Source organism: Rhamphochromis sp. 'chilingali', assembly GCF_963969265.1.
Source record: "Rhamphochromis sp. 'chilingali' genome assembly, chromosome: 12".
NCBI classification, from domain to species: domain Eukaryota; kingdom Metazoa; phylum Chordata; class Actinopteri; order Cichliformes; family Cichlidae; genus Rhamphochromis; species Rhamphochromis sp. 'chilingali'.
In genome coordinates this window covers 12,211,458-12,227,785 of record NC_137939.1, presented here as the reverse complement: position 1 = coordinate 12,227,785, position 16,328 = coordinate 12,211,458, and the positions used below count along the sequence as shown (strand labels likewise).

At 36.3% G+C, this 16,328-nt stretch overlaps 3 protein-coding genes across 8 annotated transcripts in view; 2 read left to right on the top strand and 1 right to left on the bottom strand.

Annotated features, from left to right (window-relative positions):
- The first annotated feature begins 2,290 nt into the window (after window positions 1-2,290).
- On the top strand, window positions 2,291-6,455 carry LOC308407172 (uncharacterized protein). 4 transcript variants are annotated; one of them, XM_080898684.1, is made up of 12 exons: window positions 2,291-2,347; window positions 2,657-2,742; window positions 2,891-2,923; window positions 3,020-3,109; window positions 3,521-3,592; window positions 3,701-3,789; window positions 3,900-4,002; window positions 4,254-4,356; window positions 4,436-4,488; window positions 4,597-4,675; window positions 5,569-5,762; window positions 5,871-6,455. In XM_080898684.1, exons 1-11 carry the CDS (start codon window positions 2,302-2,304, stop codon window positions 5,574-5,576), a joined length of 762 nt encoding a protein of 253 aa, XP_080754810.1. In that variant the 5' UTR covers window positions 2,291-2,301; the 3' UTR covers window positions 5,577-5,762; window positions 5,871-6,455. The 4 variants fall into 4 exon arrangements, with proteins under 4 accessions (XP_080754810.1, XP_080754809.1, XP_080754812.1 ...); XM_080898683.1 differs by lacking the exon at window positions 2,291-2,347 and having other exon boundaries at window positions 2,354-2,742; XM_080898686.1 differs by lacking the exons at window positions 2,291-2,347; window positions 3,701-3,789; window positions 3,900-4,002 and having other exon boundaries at window positions 2,354-2,742.
- Window positions 6,456-7,600: 1,145 nt separating this feature from the next.
- On the bottom strand, window positions 7,601-12,501 carry LOC308406992 (uncharacterized protein). The gene is made up of 6 exons (XM_080898349.1): window positions 12,369-12,501; window positions 10,705-11,614; window positions 10,340-10,436; window positions 9,856-9,966; window positions 9,241-9,407; window positions 7,601-8,908 (listed from the first exon to the last, which is right to left on the bottom strand). The coding sequence occupies exons 2-6, from the start codon at window positions 11,610-11,612 to the stop codon at window positions 8,446-8,448; spliced, it is 1,746 nt and encodes a 581-aa protein (XP_080754475.1). The 5' UTR covers window positions 11,613-11,614; window positions 12,369-12,501; the 3' UTR covers window positions 7,601-8,445.
- Window positions 12,502-14,019: 1,518 nt separating this feature from the next.
- Window positions 14,020-16,328, top strand: part of trim33 (tripartite motif containing 33) — a gene marked incomplete at its 5' end in the record, with an annotated part of 33,601 nt that continues 31,292 nt past the window's right edge. For 2 of the 3 annotated variants that reach the window (XM_080900177.1, XM_080900176.1), the window contains one exon: window positions 14,020-14,665. In XM_080900177.1, coding sequence (XP_080756303.1) covers window positions 14,020-14,665 — 646 coding nt within the window. The remainder of the gene's footprint in view (window positions 14,666-16,328) is intronic. The other variant, XM_080900178.1, reaches the window with a different exon arrangement.

Below are 16,328 nucleotides of genomic sequence, written 5' to 3'. Positions count from 1 at the left end.
TTATTCAGACTTGCTTAAGTCGTCTGCTTAAAGAAATGCCTTCCATCCAGTCTTTGATACCTAACATGGCTTAATCATTAATGTTTGGTTATCATTCTTTCTGTATCACACTATTGGCCAGAATTTAACTATAAATGTTTCTATTATAATAAACAAATGACACATTTATTGCCCCTAAGCCCTTTAAAACCCTTCATAAAACCATACTTTCTTAAAACGCCTGTTTCCTCATTCTCCTTCTCACATGAGCAGACCCCACCTTGTTATTGGTAATATAAAGACTTTGAAGTAAATAATTTACTTTGAAGCTTAGGTGACAAAAGTAAGGAGCTAAATAACTCTGTTCTTTTAGGCAATTTCATCTGACTGAGGATTTATGAAATCATGATTTTTTTTTATTAAATCTCGAGATGGAATCTAAGCGACCCATTAGTCCTCCAGTGCGAATGGTGTTTTCATTTGGGATTCACATCATAAATAATAGTACTGCAGAATTTCTCAGTGGTACACGTGGATTGTTTAAATGTGTATTGTTCTTTAAGCCATAATAGTCTTACAGACTCATAAACTGGACACAGTGAGGAAACTGGATGAGTGGTGGAGAAGATGGTGGAGACAGAATGTCATTTAATGAAGATAGGTGTAAATTTGTGGTGTGCTATTAGCCTGCTAATGCAGATACTCCAGCTCCACGTCAAACGTGTTTTTACTGACATTAATGACTCTGCAAGATAAAGGCAGATTATTTATGATTTTGGAGATTGTCAGAACTTTGTGGTCAATATTAAAGTCAGGTCACAGAAAGATAAGACAATAAGACAACAAATGAACCAAGTTACTTGGTTTTCAAAACAAAGCTATGTTAATCAATTTTTAAAAAGAAGAATATTACAACACACTGCTAAGTTAAATGTTACGTCATGGTGTCAAGTGTTAAGAGGAAGTTCAAAACTAACAACAAATAAAACAAATTTAAAAAAGACAGAAAAACACACAGACATGCAAGGAAGATAACAAGGAATAGGTAGACACAATTAGGCCCTGACAAATAATAACAAAGGTGGGTTAAGAACAAAGACAGGAAGAGAAACACAAGATGAGATACAAAGGCAATGACTTCCACAATAAGACAGGATGTAACTGAAAAGAGAGACAGAACTCACTCACACTGACAAACAGGAAGGCACAGGCAGGGAAGCACATGGAAAAGGTAAACATCCAGAAACACAGAAACACAGAACATGGCAGGATGTCATGTTCCTGTCTTGTTTGCAGATATTCATCTAGTTGATGCAGAAGCTGATCAGTAAGATCCTCCAGTCAGGATATTGTCCTAACATCTGGTGTAAAGGTCTCATTTCACACATTCATAGGAGAGGAGACAAATCAGACCCCTACAGCCTTAGCATCAGTGTCAGTGATTGCTGAATCATTCAGCTGTATTCCAACAGTCAAATAAGATGTATACATATTATATACACACACACACACACACACACACACACACACACACACACACATATATATATATATATATATATATATATATATATATATATATATATATATATATATATATATATACACATATATCGGCTGTCAACAAACTTACATTTGTTTGTTAATTTACTTTATAGTATTTCTCTACTAACGCCTTTTTAGTTCTTTCGGAAAGGGACGATCTGATTTCCTCGTGTCAGCATTGTTCCCACATCATCATAATTAATGTTGTTCCAGGTTCAACATTGCAAGTGACCAATCACCTTCTTGTGACGTCATTCCTTTGCGACTTCGAAATACCCGCCTTCGATTATTTCGAAATACAAGTGAAGAAGTGTGTGCTGAATCTATGAATCAAACTATCACCTGGAAACATAATTAACTGGTCCATAGCTGTGAAACTGGACATGAGTTCTTGATTCTATGGAGATTAACAGTAATCCAGAAATTTACAAATTTGTCCTGGTACATGTAAATGTTGTCCCAGGGACATCGCGTAAATGTTGTCCCTGGGACATCGTGTAGATGTTGTCCCTGGGACATCGTGTAAATGTTGTCCCTGGGACATCGTGTAGATGTTGTCCCTGGGACATTGTTTAGATGTTGTCCCTGGGACATCGTGTAATTGTTGTCCCTGGGACATCGTGTAAATGTTGTCCCTGGGACATCGTGTAGATGTTGTCCCTGGGACATCGTGTAAATGTTGTCCCAGGGACATCGTGTGATAGCTTGTAAATAATGGAATGAAAATTATTGATTGTTATTAACTTGTGAAAAAGAAGTGTAACAAATCCACATGTTATGTTCTTACACCCTTACAGAAACTGTGACTCCTTCACAATGTCAGGTAAATGTCAACTCATGTTGAATAATCAACCAATCAAGCCTTTTATTATCACATGCAATGTTACACGTACAACTGCAATGAAAATTTCACCCCCTTCTGACCATACATATATTGCTTAAACATCACATTGGGAAGACAGGTCGGAAACAGTTAGGAAGGTCAGAAAACAATTTAATTAATAGATGAGGGGAGAGGAGGAGAAAAAAGAACTACAACCAGACAAAGCTCCTAGAAGACTGAAATGGATGATGGTTGCAGCATGCAAAAAGAAAATGATATCTGTTGACTACAGCATATGCTTTCTCACAGATTACCTTGTGGGAGTAGCTGGACCAAACTCTATTGGTATTTCAAGTTTGAAATCCCTGTTTGACCAGACTAACATTTCAGATGAGGTACCTCTTGACATAAAAATCCTTTTATGTTGTCATAAAACTAATGTTAAATTCTGCTTTAAATACACTTTATTGTACAATTTACTTAATGAATCGTGTTCCTTAGTTCTGTTTTTATTTATATGTATTTATTTATTTGTTTTATAAGGTAATAGATGGCCTAATCTATTTGCAGTGTGAGGTATGTTGAAAAGCTTGTTTGATCATAATGACATAGCATGTTTACGTTTTTTGTAATGTATTTGAAAACATAGGTGTATTTATGTTATTTTTATAGAATTTCCCTCACATTTATCCAATACCAAGCCAAATCACTGGAAAAATTTTGGATGGGTCCACAAGAGCACAAAGTGCATACTTTTTGAAGGTATGACTTGGACTGTGGTAACTATGTTCTTATCACAAAGGGTTTATAAGTTGCCACTATAAACAAACAGCATTTTCCAAAATTGAAGCCTTGTCAGAAGAACCTGAAAAATACCTTTCTGAAACCTTTTCTGTGTAAAGACTTGTTCAAAAGCAATGCACACAGATTAAAACATTTCTGTCTTGGCCAACTGATAAAGAACACCAAAAATTGAGTGGTGCGTGTTGAGTCTGTGGTCTTGATTTGTTTTGTACACACTATAGAAATTAATTAATGTAAACCAAAAATGACACTTTCTATATGTTTGTGTATCTGCAGAATTAATTACAAGTCTCACCTGACAAGCTTTTGCAGTTTTGCAGTGTCATTCTTGACAGAAAAACATACTTGTCACATTATTTTTATTTCCAGAAAAACATCTTTCAGATGTATGAGAAATTGATTGGAGCCTGTCTGGAAAACGGCAGCCACTGGACCTTGTTTGTAAGTTGCACAGATTTTGCACTCTCTCTAGTGCATGATACTTTTCAGTGTCCCTCATTAGGAATTCTCAAGGCCCAAGCCTACCATATCCATCTTTTTACAAAACAGTTTTGTGACATACCCAAGAGGACCATAGTCTATATGAATTCATTTGGCGAGTCGGAGGTCAGAAAAAGTGCGGTGTTGAAAAACTGGAGGTAATTAATTAACATATTTAACATAACATATTTAATTTAATTGAAAGCATTACCGAACGTGGTTATTGATTTCTCTATGCTTTTTATTTGTAATAACTGCGATCTCTCAGCTCATTTGCTTCAGCAAGAGGCTGCGCTGGAGAGTGGACCTTGTCACATGTGAGCCACCCACATCAACAGGATGGGAACTCATGTGGAGTGCATGTCATAATGGTACTGAAAACTATAGCTTTAACCTATATAAGTAATGTTTACATTTTTGCCTATTCAGTTTTTAAAGCCTTAGAGGCAGGATGGTAAAATCTCAATTTTTTTTGTAAATTGAACCATTTCAGCAGTAATGCTTTGCTTTGGTTGCTCTGTTTTTTGTTTTTTTTCTCGGGGGGGGGTTAAAAACAAACAAACATTTCTTTGTTAATCTAATTCTTTTTGTTCTTTTTTTTTTTTTCTTCGTCAATTATTAGTTTGCCCAATCTCTCATTGACGGTAAAACACAAGTGGAGGAGTACAACACTGAAATCACAAAGCTCAGGTCCCGACTTTGCCACTACTTATTTTCCTCAATAGGTAAAGATAAAATTAGCTGCCTTCTTTTTCTCTAACATTGGAAAATGTAACTTGTACTTAAACAAATTATATTTTGCAGATCGAACTAGGAAGTGCAGTCAGTGCTGGTGTGTGATTGCAGCCAAAGACCGGGTACACTATGACATGTCCTTAGCCATATAGATTGTTTATTTAATGGACTTTGTTCATTTGTTTTTTGTTTGTTTATTTCTTCTTCTTTTTTTTTTTTTTAATTCACAGGTGCAGTGCCAGAAATGTGGTGCATACAAGCACATGCGTTGTTCAAAGTCTGTTTGTGGCATCTGTATCTTCTGTGAGAGTAAGTCACAATATAACTAAACAACGTCCAAAAATGTTTAAAGTGAATTTTTTTTTCGTAATTTTGCCTTTGCACACCAGGACTGTGTAATTAAAGTGGACGTTTCAAGATCCAGTTTTTACACAAAACTATTTTAGACATAACTGTGTCGTATTGTGGGGATTTCTCTTCACAATTAAATTGATATAGTGCTGTTTATATCATTCTTCTTTATGTAACAGCACAGTGCAGCACAGCAGAGGGAAAGGAGTTGTGCAGCATAGTGGGTGGCTATACAGGAGGAGCAATAGAAGTAGCCAGTGAAGAATGTCATCAGGGAAAGCATCAGGCAGCGAATGACAAAGGAAAAGTTCCTAAGGGAGAGAACATCTGCAGCAAATCGACAAGTAACAGTGAGATAGGAAGACTGACAGTCAGAGATGAAGGTACACAGACTGAAGACAAAGAAAAAGAAACAGAAGTATACGGCACAAGTCTGAGTACAGATAATGCTGCTGCTGATGATGTTGACAGGATCGATGCAGATACAGAATTCCAAACTGATTCAGAAGGAACTAGTACAGTTTACAGAGTGCATGGTCGCTTATCTGTACCAAGCTCAAAAAAGAAAACCTACACAATAACAGAAGACGAGATCAAGCGCAGAATCAACGCAGAGAACATGTCAGTTCATGTTTTCAGAGGTTTGATTGGGGTAGGTATACATTTCGTGATTTTGATGTCACCTGAAATAAATCCGGGTTACTCGTATCAATGAAGTGACAATGTGGCTGGAAATTGTGCATTTGCTACAACATATACACAATTACACCATGTAAACAAAAGCATTTAACTTTGTGCGCGTGTGTGTGTCTCTCTCTGCTCTTTTGGTGTTTGCACTTTTTCTTTTTTAGGGCCGTAAAGCCAAACTGCCCGCAATGATTCTTGACAGGCCTAAGAAGGCCAAAACTAAAGTAACAGTGTTTAGTGTTCTGAGTGAAGAGGAGGCTGGGGAGCTAGCCCTCGGGTTTGCCGGAAGATTGGCCTGCGATGTCACAACAGACATGGTCTGTAAAGGCATCGACCATTCAAGTGCTGATATGACAAAGTAAGTTAGTAAAACAATATGAAAGTTGTATCTTTTTTGGTATTATTTGTCATTTCCCCGTATTTGGGTTATTAGTGTAACATTGTTAATCTTACTTTCTAATAACAGACAGACTCTTCTCAAAATCCAACACAATCTTAAACATGAGCTGACTGATTCCTCAACCTTCAGTTTGCTGACACACACCTTTGGCCCCGCTGCACTGGATTCTGTCATTTCATTCCTGTGTGAAAAACTTGATCTTGTTTCTTAAATAATGAAACCTTTTGTGACTTTTGTTTGTTCTGTAAATCAGAATCTTGAAAATTGTTCATTGTTGTTCTAAGTTTGTGTTAACTATTTGGCAAAAATGATTGGTTCCTAATCCAAACAGCATAATGACTGTTCTAACACATATCTTAAAAATGCTACAAAGAAAGAAAATTATCACATATGTTTCAATATGAATGTAATTGTGTCACACTCGGTTTGTAGTAGCTTTCCTGTTTTATTTTGAGTTTTGGTATGTTTACACTGTTATTTTTATTTCCCGTGTGTTCGTCTTCCCTTATTAGTTTTACTGTATTTAATTAGTCTGATTTAATAACTTATAATTATTTACTTTCCAGTGTGTATATATGCTCCTCGTTTGGATTATTGTTTGTTTGAGTTCTGCCTGTCTTTTCTATTAAAGATTTGGACTTTTGGACTATTAGTGGACCTCGTAGGTTTTTATTCTGTTCAATTGGTAATTGACTGGGTTTAATTTAGTGGCCTGGAAAACAGGCCGGAGGGGTCTGGTCATTTTAACCCCCTAAGACCCGAAATCTTCCATGGCATGCATTTTTAATTTCTCTTTGATATTTGGGCCGATTGGAACCCGATGAATGTAAAAAGAAAGAATTACCAGGTTTTGTTTTTTTTTTTACCTAATTTTTGTTTCTGAGAAAAATGAGAGCCACATATGAGGACATTAATTTGAAATTTCGATAGAACAGTTGCAGTATAATGTCCTCATAACTGTATATCAGGCACTTGTTGATCAAGATTTAGTATTTTGGTCTAAATAACCCAAAATGTGATGTCCACATGTGTGGACGCCAGGCTGGAGTAAAGTGTTAGAGCTATTTATACCTATGTAAACTTTTATACACTGGTTTTTACCTGTCTTGTTTCAGAAAGGTTTAAAAGGGTAATGTCCACAGTTTATTTGTTTATTTATTTGTTTGAATTCAACATATTTTATTAAAGTAATTGAGCTTGAACACAGAAAAAACTGAATCAAATAATCATAAAATCAAATCACTTGCACTATACTGAAGTCTAATCTACTCTGAGCTAATGCCGGTTTCCAACACTAATGATCGGGTGAAGGAGAGAGATGAGGGTGTGCACGGCCACTGGTGCTCTTATCCCTGTTCTTTGTGATACAATCCAACAGGAAAGCAGTCAAACCCTTGGACATTAGCCAAGTTAACGTTCACAAATATATACACACAGAGGAACTCTGAGCCCCAATGTCAGCATTAGCACAAACATGCCACTTCATACCAAATCTCAGTGTGAGGTCAGGTGTTAGTCTCATTCCATTATTCTGGCTATATTTTCTTACTCATTACTATTAAACTTATACTTAAGACTAACTATTAACAAAATCACACCCCAATAACTCTGTAATTACACTTTGTATTTAATCATAAAAAGGCTGGATGTTGAAACCTTTTACTTCTATTTTGTATGAGCCAGGATTCTCAACAGCTGATACTCTATGTCCAAAAAGTGACAGGTATCGTTTTATGGAGCAAAAAACTTAAGAGCGCATATTTTATAAATAATACCAACAATTACAAATGCAGACCTTTAATAGTAATAAGTAATCCTTTATTTATAATGCATAGCAATATAAAAATAGTAACATATGAAAATATTACAATGGGCACAGATGAATTTGTATCAAAAACAGCAACCAAGCCAAAGTAATGAATAACACACATAAATAACAACTGCTTGAGAGACCAAACAATTTCTTTTCATCTGTTCCTTGGCAGAAAGTTAAGACAGCTATTCAGCTTTAGGTTTCAATAAACAGAAGTAATGGATGCAGTCCCTTTGAAATGTCACACAAAAGTCTACTTGTGCATATACTTAGCTTTAACTCTTCTCTTTTTTGTTTTGTATTCCAAAAGGTTTTCATTTTCTCCAGAGGATGTCTCTCTTTCAGTGGTTATCGACTGTTCACATTCATTTTCAGACTGTTGGAATGTCGATGCTGGCCGAACGTTTCTTGCTAGAATACAATGGCCTAATTTTGCGTGCATTATCTGTCATCTTTATTTCGTACTGGCATATACTTTTGCCTACTTGTTTTGTTTTTAAGACATTTGTATGCAGTTCATCTATCATTGCAGTAATACCCTCTGGAATGAATGCCCACTGTTTAACTGTGTCTAAAACAGCATTTAGTTTTCAAACTGCATCTTCTGTGCATTTTTTGTCTGTGCTTTCAACTACAGGAGTGTCATTCAAAGTTGATAGAGGACTTTTCAGAGAGTTTTTCATTTGTTTAAAATGGCTACAAGCCACCTTCAGGCAAGCACATGTGTTATAGTGAGAGAACGTACAACAAGTGCACTGAAGTGTTTCAGCCGATGCAAAAAAACACAGATTTCCAAACAAACTTGGCATTTTTATCACTTTCAAGTCCTCACAGTGTACAAAGTAATGCCTTTCTTTCACTGCAATTCTTGCCAAGGTCTGTTTCCATGTTTGGATAGATGTCATTGTCAGCCTCTGCTAATTTTGCAAGTAACACTAGATGCTTGCAAAGAAGTCCTCGTAAGCCATATGTACAGTTGCAGTAGGACTCAACAGGGCAGACATCATACACCATGTCTTCTCTTGACTCAGATGGGACTTGATATGCATTAACTCCATGGCTGTTCTTGACTGTAATTTTAAGAGCCCAACCACTTTCCATCAGTCTTGAAGCAGAGTCTGAAACTTGAGACAAGGTGTCAGCAAACCTGTTTTTCATGCGGCCCACATCTTGCAGGGTTTTTATGACTGAGAAGTAGTCGTCAGCCTTCCCTAGGAGCACTTCAATCAGATCATCCAGACGCCTATTCTTGTAGCCAGATAAAAACTGGTATTTCAGGCGGTGGAAAAATCTGAAAAACAGTTATTTGAAATGATTAGTAACTGTAATTGAAGGAATTTAAAGTTTTAATCAAGACTGTATTATTTTTTTAAAAATTGGAATACCTATTGCACACGTCTTTTATAAAGGAATGCTCTGTGCCGGTTTAGCTGATTTAGGCAAATCCACCTACTCTGTTTTTTGTTGTGATAACATAAAAAACGCTGCTAGAATTTAAAGGATTTGCCTAAAACCTGTTCTGGCAATGACATGACGAACCTACTCAGTTTAGCCTCTTGGATTAAAGCATAATATCTTTTTTTCAGCAATACAATTGAATGAGGTCAAAATAATAAATCATACCTTTCAATCACATTGTTTGTTTCAGAACGAGCGTGACTGAAGCGACGGCCGTAGTCACACCACATGTGGCCAATGCCTTCCCAGTGCTTCTGAAAATACTGGCACACCAAAGGGTATTGCTTAAATGTCTGGCAGAACTCTGCTGATGTGGCTTTAAAGTCGTCCTCCTAAGAGAATTGGATGCAACAGAATATATTTCAATCCATTTAACAGACCTATTGAAATCTTTAATATTATGTATTGAAGCCCTTTTCCTTTTATTGAATAACATTAAGAATTTTAAGTTATTAATAATATGTCGTGTTTTTGTATTAAGAAGCAATTATTTCTTCCCTTACAATGGCTAAGAAGGAACACTAAACCTATAAGCATATTTGGTTTCAGCATCTGTCTGTGAAAGAATCCCACTCACAAGTTCTACTGCACAGTGGGTGACACAATGATGGTCTGCACAGCTTAAGTACTTGTTTTGATAAGCAAGATAAGAAGCCAGTTTTAGAAATTGTTTCAAAAATCTATTTTGTATCTCTCTGTAACTTTTTTTAGCAACTGAAAGTTATTATGCTCTTAGTGTAATCAAGAAATCAAAATGTGAAATAGACAAATTACACTTACAGATGTGCAAGCTTTCAGCTTACAAAAGAAAGAAATGATTTCATTTCTCTTTTGGGTGTTAGAAAGCCCATGGACCCCGGACTCTGATTTTGAAAGCCATCGATTAACAGCCTGTGAATGTAAGAGAAAAAAAGTTAATCTGGAGAGAGAGACAGAGGAGCAGCTGTACAAAAAGCATAAAAGAAAGCTGACGTCCAAAAATAACTTTGTCACTCACTGGACAAGAGGACCTGTGCATTACAGAAATCAACCAGGCAAACATATTTTTAAATGTCAAAAAGAGCTTTGGGAAGCAGCCACCAGAAGATGAGTGCACTGTGGTCTTAAATGGATGGACATAGTCACTCAACATTTTATCCCTTTATATTCATTAACCTGAGTAGGTGAATATCACAATGAGGCAAATCATGACAACAGGACCCTGTTGTAAAAATGTGTTTCAGGTGCATTTTAGACAACGTGAAAAGAAAATAATGTGGTTTACCTGCAAGACATGGTACCAGCATAGAAGGATAGCTGACTCTGGAAAAACCTTCTGCAAAGCATTTATTTCCGCAAAGTCTTTGTCAACCATAAATGCTCTACAGAAAAAAAGAAAACACTAAATGAGATTAAACAGTATGAAAATGTTTTTGCTATCTCAAAGCACCACTTCAATGCCAAATTAAACATTTCAACTCACAAGTAGATATATAAAATACTGCATACAGCCTATAGGAATAACTTTAACAACTGGAAAGGAAAGTTTTTTGCAGCCCATGCTGCAGCTATAGCATTAGATTCTGGCATGTTATAACTTTTTTGAAAAGGAATTATTTCAAAATCAATAGCTGTCAATGTATTATTTACCTCGGGGAAGTTGGGAAATGCTCACAAACTATTCCAAGAACAGTTTCCAGGGTTTTCTGACTTTCGTTGCTGACAATAGCATAGGCCACAGGGACTCCATGCCCATGATCATCTCTTACAACAAGTGTGAATAAGGGAAATGAATACTGGTTAACGCAGTGCGTGGTGTCAACAAATACTAACTGTTTTGCATAGTTCTCCATGTTTGATTTCATTACAGGTGTCTGCAAAACAATCATTAGTTCTTGGTCAGATGTGTATGGTTGATAGAAGAGAACATGTTCTTGATGTTTTCCATTAAGTAAGGTATGTACACTTTGACTGTCTCCACAGTTAAAGTGCTTCTTCCTCATCATGCAGGTTCTAACACTGTCAATGTCACGTGGTGTGACAAAATGCTCTCTGTTGTGAAGATCTCTGTGTCCATGTTCTTTGGCCCATTTATGACATTCGGTTAGTATGATGGCTGGCTTAGTTCCAAGGGAAAGCAGTTCCTCAATCTTCCTCCTCAAATCACTGGAAATATTGTTGAAATGTGCGTCTTTTGGGTCCGAAGGATCATGCCCATCATGCTTATCATATGTACGCTGCACGATGACTGTGTGGTCTTTCCAACATTTGAGTACTTTAAATGAAACATAGGCCTTACAGCCCACTGCTCTGTAGCTGTTTCGACTTTTTTTCCCAGCTCTGATGCAGTTGAATTTGTAATAGTCTCTTTTCCTGTCTTTACCTGAGGCAACATTTAAACATTTATAATGTCCATGAAGGGTTAATGAGTTCAATTTTTCTAACACAACACTGAATGGGTCCTCCTGGCATTGTGACACATGCACACAAAGTTGTGTGTCTTTTCCAGTTCTTTTTTTTTCGTCATTCAGAACACTTCTTCTAATTATGTCGTCCATTTCTGGTGGAAAAATAACGAAGGTTTAATTAGTCAATATTCATTAATTCATTTTAACTTGTTGTGGGGGTTTTTGCAATACAATGTAAATATTAAATATAATATTAAAAAAAATATATATATAAAATAATATAAAACAAACAGGGGCTAAAAGAAGCTAAACTTTCATATGGTATGTCTCTGGCAACTTTAACATGATGTCCCAGGGACAACATCTACACGATGTCCCAGGGCAACTTCTACATGATGTCCCAGGGACAACATTTACGCGATGTCCCAGGGACAACATTTACGCGATGTCCCAGGGACAACATTTACGCGATGTCCCAGGGACAACATTTACGCGATGTCCCAGGGACAACATTTACGCGATGTCCCAGGGACAACATCTACGCGATGTCCCTGGGACAAATTTGTAAATTTCTGGATTACTGTTAATCTCCATAGAATCAAGAACTCATGTCCAGTTTCACAGCTATGGACCAGTTAATTATGTTTCCAGGTGATAGTTTGATTCATAGATTCAGCACACAACCATAAGTCTAGGCCTTTTAGTCCAGATTCTCTTCACTTATGTTTGTAAAATGATCAGGGAAGCTACTGCAATTTTGCCTGACCCAACCCCCGGGCCACGAAACACCCAAAAAGTTGGGGAACGCTGGTCTAGAGAACACTGGTTAGCTAATGCTGTCGTCAAGTAGCCTATCGCTAGCAAACAAACAGCAAGCCAAGTGAGGAACATATGTATAATGCTTACCGTTTATTAAAGGAAAGTATCCTAAATTGACTTCAAATTCGGCGGACAGGCGGCGGTTTTTCGCTTCTTCACTTGTATTTCGAAATACTCGAAGGCGGGTATTTCGAAGTCGCAAAGGAATGACGTCACAAGAAGGTGATTGGTCACTTGCAATGTTGAACCTGGAACAACATTAATTATGATGATGTGGGAACAATGCTGACACGAGGAAATCAGATCGTCCATATATATATATATATATATATATATATATATATATATATATATATATATATATATATATATATATATATATATATATATAAAGCCACTTTAACTGGAAGTATATATATATATATATATATATATAAAGCCACTTTAACTGGAAGTATATATATATATATAAAGCCACTTTAACTGGAAGTATATATATATATATATATATATATATATATATATATATATATATATATATATATATATATATATAAAGCCACTTTAACTGGAAGTATATATATATATATATATATATATATATATATATATATATATATATATATATATATATATAAGCCACTTTAACTGGAAGTATATATATATATATATATATATATATATATATATATATATATATATATATATATATATATATATATATATATATATATATATATATATATATATATAAAGCCACTTTAACTGGAAGTATATATATATATATATATATATATATATATATATATATATAAAGCCACTTTAACTGGAAGTATATATATATATATATATATATATATATATATATATATATATATATATAAAGCCACTTTAACTGGAAGTATATATATATATATATATATATATATATATATATATATATATATATATATATATATATATATATATAGCCACTTTAACTGGAAGTATATATATATATATATATATATATATATATATATATATATATATATATATATATATATATATATATATATATATATATATAAAGCCACTTTAACTGGAAGTATATATATATATATATATATACTTCCAGTTAAAGTGGCTTTATATATATATATATATATATAAAGCCACTTTAACTGGAAGTATATATATATATATATAGCCACTTTAACTGGAAGTATATATATATATATATAGCCACTTTAACTGGAAGTATATATATATATATATATATATATATATATATATATATATATATATATATTATATATATATATATATATATATATATATATATATATATAATATATATAAAGCCACTTTAACTGGAAGTATATATATATATATATATATACCATATACCATATATTTAATGGTATACCTTGTGTTGTGTGTGTGTGTGGGGGGGGGGGGGGGGGAGTTGTGTGTGTGTGTTTCTTGTCTTGTTTTTATGGACATGTAGTCTGCCAATAAAGATTGAATTGAATATATATATATATATATATATATATATATATATATATATATATATATATATATATATATATATATATCGGCTGTCAACAAACTTACATTTGTTACATTTGTTTGTTAATTTACTTTATAGTATTTCTCTACTAACGCCTTTTTAGTTCTTTCGGAAAGTGTTTCAGCCCATGCACAGATCCCAGATTGCATCACGTGTGCAGAAAATCAAAGGGGCGTCGACGTCATGACGTCCACACGTACTCCTGATTCGAGAAGTTACGCAGGATGTGCAGCGGTTCTAAGAGGAAGGAAGATGGCGGATAACAAAGGCGAAGAGGATATGGAAACGTCTGCTAAGTCGGACTCCGTGCCTTCACTTCAAGATACTGAGCCGCCAGAGACGAAAACCGATAATGCAGTAATAGTCATAGAAACAAATACAAAGGGGGACGAAGAAGGCGAGCCCCGTGAGAACGCAAACGAGGCTCCTACACCCAGCAGTGAAGGTGGAGACGTTAGCAGCAGCAGTAGCAGCGGCAGCAGCGGGGCTGCTGGTGCGGGAGGAGAAACCAACGGTAGCGCTAGCCCGGCTGGGACCAGTAGCACTAATGCAGAGCCGACTGCGGCTGAAGCTGTCGGGGATGCTCCTGTCGGTGGACTCGCCGCTAAAATGTCCCCCCCTCCCGCGGCTTCTGCGGCCACGCCGGTATCCACTCCTATTAATTTACTGGATACGTGCGCAGTGTGTAAACAAAGTCTTCAGAGCCGAGACTGTGAACCAAAACTTCTTCCTTGTCTGCATTCCTTTTGCCTGAAATGTATCCCGCAACCAGACAGACAGATAAGCGTACAGGTTCCTGGACCACACGGACAAACGGACACGCACATAGGTGAGTTTATCCCCAAGTAAGCAGGCCTCGCCGCTTTTTGGGTCGCTCATCTGTTCTCAGTTAACGCTGTTCATCGGAAGTTTGGGATTCAGCACCTGGAAGGGTAAACGATCGCGATTGAAGTGGACCATGTGGCACCTGTTTGCTTATTTTGACTCTTGACCTTTCAAAACGACGAGCTTGTTGTTGGGTAGGTAGTCAGTCTGTCCGTGGTGAGAATCCTAAGTGCCACGAATTAATAATGTCCACCGTAACAAACATGGGAAACAGCAGTAAGCAACACGAATTAAAACCGCTTGAATTACAAGAAGGCGGCGGCTATGCAGGGGTCTCGCTTCCTTTCAGCAGGCTCCTTTCTATACTTATCAGTAGACAGCAGCTAAAACATAGGATGGATGCTGATCACAATACTGTGGGCTGCTGCTTCTCATGCACCACTGCATACTCTGTGCATAAGAAGCATAACAGGAATGACTACTCTACCGTGGTGTCTTCATATGTCCGTGTCTGTGTCCGCATCCGAGTATAATCGAGGCTTCGGTTACAACTTGTAACAAAGAAGCATTCATCTGCAGAGAGATTGAGTTGAAAATGTTTATACGCGTGTATTCTGATTTCTAGAAACCCAAATGTTTGTCGTGTGTACAGCACTTAATAGACATGTGAGTGCTAAGTTGTCATTGAAATGCAACTGCAGGGACTGCTATAAAGTGGAATTTATCTTTTCATGTATTTAGCTCTCTTGATAATGCTATTTTCCCTTATCTTCCCTGATTAGCTCACTTAGTATGTGATGTAAAAATCATAATTCCAAGATAAGGTCCTGTAAATGCGGTGCAACATAATGATGCAGTGAAGGTGTTTCTTGTCACCATATTTGCTACCTTTGTAGCTGTAAGAGTGGACACATCCTAAAGTCTGACTAATGTAGGCTCCTGGGTTCTGATAGATTTTTGGTAAGCCTGATTGTCAGATGCTTAGCAAGAGCACCCCTGGGCTGATCGTTTCAGCTGGTGTACCAAAAGCTTTATCCTGAGAGCAGAGTTAGACTTTTGATCAAAACTGCAGCTGTGCCATGTCTGCTTAGTGAAAACAGGAAAGCAGACCAGGCTTTGTGTTGGTAGACTCTGGCTAATGATACCTTGATGGACAAGACTCGCTTTTCATCTGCTGGGTTTTATCCAAAATCACGAATCAGCATGTGAGGATGGCAGTGAAATAATCTTCAGACACAGTTTCCTTGGTGCAAAAATGTTATAGCTTGTCAAGGGCTCTGGGTTGGCTGGTCTTCCCAGACTAACACTTTAACAACTCACCATATGCTGGTATACAGCTGTAAACATGCTACTACAGCAAACTATACACAGGCTGTCAAGAATTTAACAACTGTGTGACTTTTCTGTCATTGTATGACATTTTGTTGGATGGATTATCTGGTACCCTATTGGATTGGACTGATTTTTATATGAATTTGAAGGTCATCCATGAGTTACTCTAATTACCGAAGTTTACTGTGCAACAAAATACACTGTGTGGAAAAAAACTATTGAGCCACCCACAGTGCTGCTCAGCCATGGAATCCCTTGCTGTGAAGCTCCAGTGCTGCTCAGCCATGGAAGCCCTTGCTGTGAAGCTCCAGTGCAGAGTTTTTGTACTGATGTTA

Coding starts and splice junctions, on each gene's coding strand:
- LOC308407172 (XM_080898683.1), top strand. CDS start 2,530: ATGAGGGGAGAGGAGGAGAAAAAAGAACTACAACCAGACAAAGCTCCT. Junction 2,924..3,019: donor TAATCTATTTGCAGTGTGAG/GTATGTTGAAAA, acceptor TTATTTTTATAG/AATTTCCCTCACATTTATCC. Junction 3,593..3,700: donor GCAGCCACTGGACCTTGTTT/GTAAGTTGCACA, acceptor TTTACAAAACAG/TTTTGTGACATACCCAAGAG.
- LOC308406992 (XM_080898349.1), bottom strand. CDS start 11,612: ATGGACGACATAATTAGAAGAAGTGTTCTGAATGACGAAAAAAAAAGA. Junction 9,967..10,339: donor GCTGGTACCATGTCTTGCAG/GTAAACCACATT, acceptor TTACATTCACAG/GCTGTTAATCGATGGCTTTC. Junction 8,909..9,240: donor ACAAACAATGTGATTGAAAG/GTATGATTTATT, acceptor ACTGTTTTTCAG/ATTTTTCCACCGCCTGAAAT.